Source organism: Wasmannia auropunctata, unplaced genomic scaffold (assembly GCF_000956235.1).
Source record: "Wasmannia auropunctata unplaced genomic scaffold, wasmannia.A_1.0 LD308222.1, whole genome shotgun sequence".
Lineage (NCBI taxonomy): Eukaryota > Metazoa > Arthropoda > Insecta > Hymenoptera > Formicidae > Wasmannia > Wasmannia auropunctata.
The window spans coordinates 1-902 of record NW_012054668.1 but is presented as its reverse complement, the minus strand read 5'-3'; the positions used below and the strand labels follow the sequence as shown (position 1 = coordinate 902).

At 31.7% G+C, this 902-nt stretch overlaps 1 protein-coding gene across 1 annotated transcript; it reads left to right on the top strand.

Annotated features, from left to right (window-relative positions):
- Positions 1-285: 285 nt before the first annotated feature.
- On the top strand, positions 286-863 carry LOC105461144 (the record flags this gene model as incomplete). The annotated part of the gene is made up of 2 exons (XM_011707628.1): positions 286-569; positions 667-863. Coding segments are annotated over exons 1-2 (481 nt in total), but the record flags the coding sequence as incomplete, so codon positions are not given.
- Between the last annotated feature and the right edge of the window lie 39 nt (positions 864-902).

Below are 902 nucleotides of genomic sequence, written 5' to 3'. Positions count from 1 at the left end.
TACAATATATTATATCAGCATGTTGCTCTATCTCGCAAGAGCAATTTTTCCAATAAATAAAGATACAAGCAAGTATACCTGATACAGTTCAAAACAACATTATCTGGTTTAATTATGTATAATCGATTTAGTATCAATCATATTTTTAGTTAATCAAAAGTTTGTGCTCGATATGTATATTCATTTTGTTTCTCTGCATGATTTTATACATTTTTCTTTTTTTGCGCAAGTTTTTTTAGAAAAAATTATAAACGAGCACAAATTTGTAGGTCGATCAAAGCAACGATGTTACCAATTCAATATGTCAGTATAGAGGAAGAGTGCAAACGAAATCCGGAACTCAAAATGTCAGATTTGCAAATGTTGAAGGATTGGATGGAAAAGCAACCTCATCTGCCACGAATAGAGATGTTATATCTTGTTTTGTTTCTACATAGCAATTATTATCGTATAGAGGCGACTAAGAAGACGATAGACAATTTTTTCACCATAAGAACGCTTTTGCCAGAAGTGTTCTCTAATAGAGATCCAATCGCATGGAAGGAATTGCGAAAAGCCTTTTCTACCATGTAAGTTATCCTATAAAATTATTAAGATCAACAAATATCGTTAAAAATCATATCAGGATATAGAAAATCATATCAGAAAACATTCTTTCGATAATAGAGCAGCTGTGCCATTAGAGCAAAAAACCAAAGAAGGATACATTATGACACTTGCCAAATTTCTGGATCCAAATCCAAATAAATTCAACTATTTCGAGTGCAATAAATATCTACTTATGACTTGTGAGATACAAAATGTGGTACAAGGTACCAGCGAAGGATTGGTTGTTATTCTTGATGCAAGTGGCTTGTCTTTTGGTCATATCGCTAATATAAATTTAATAGGATTGAAAAAAG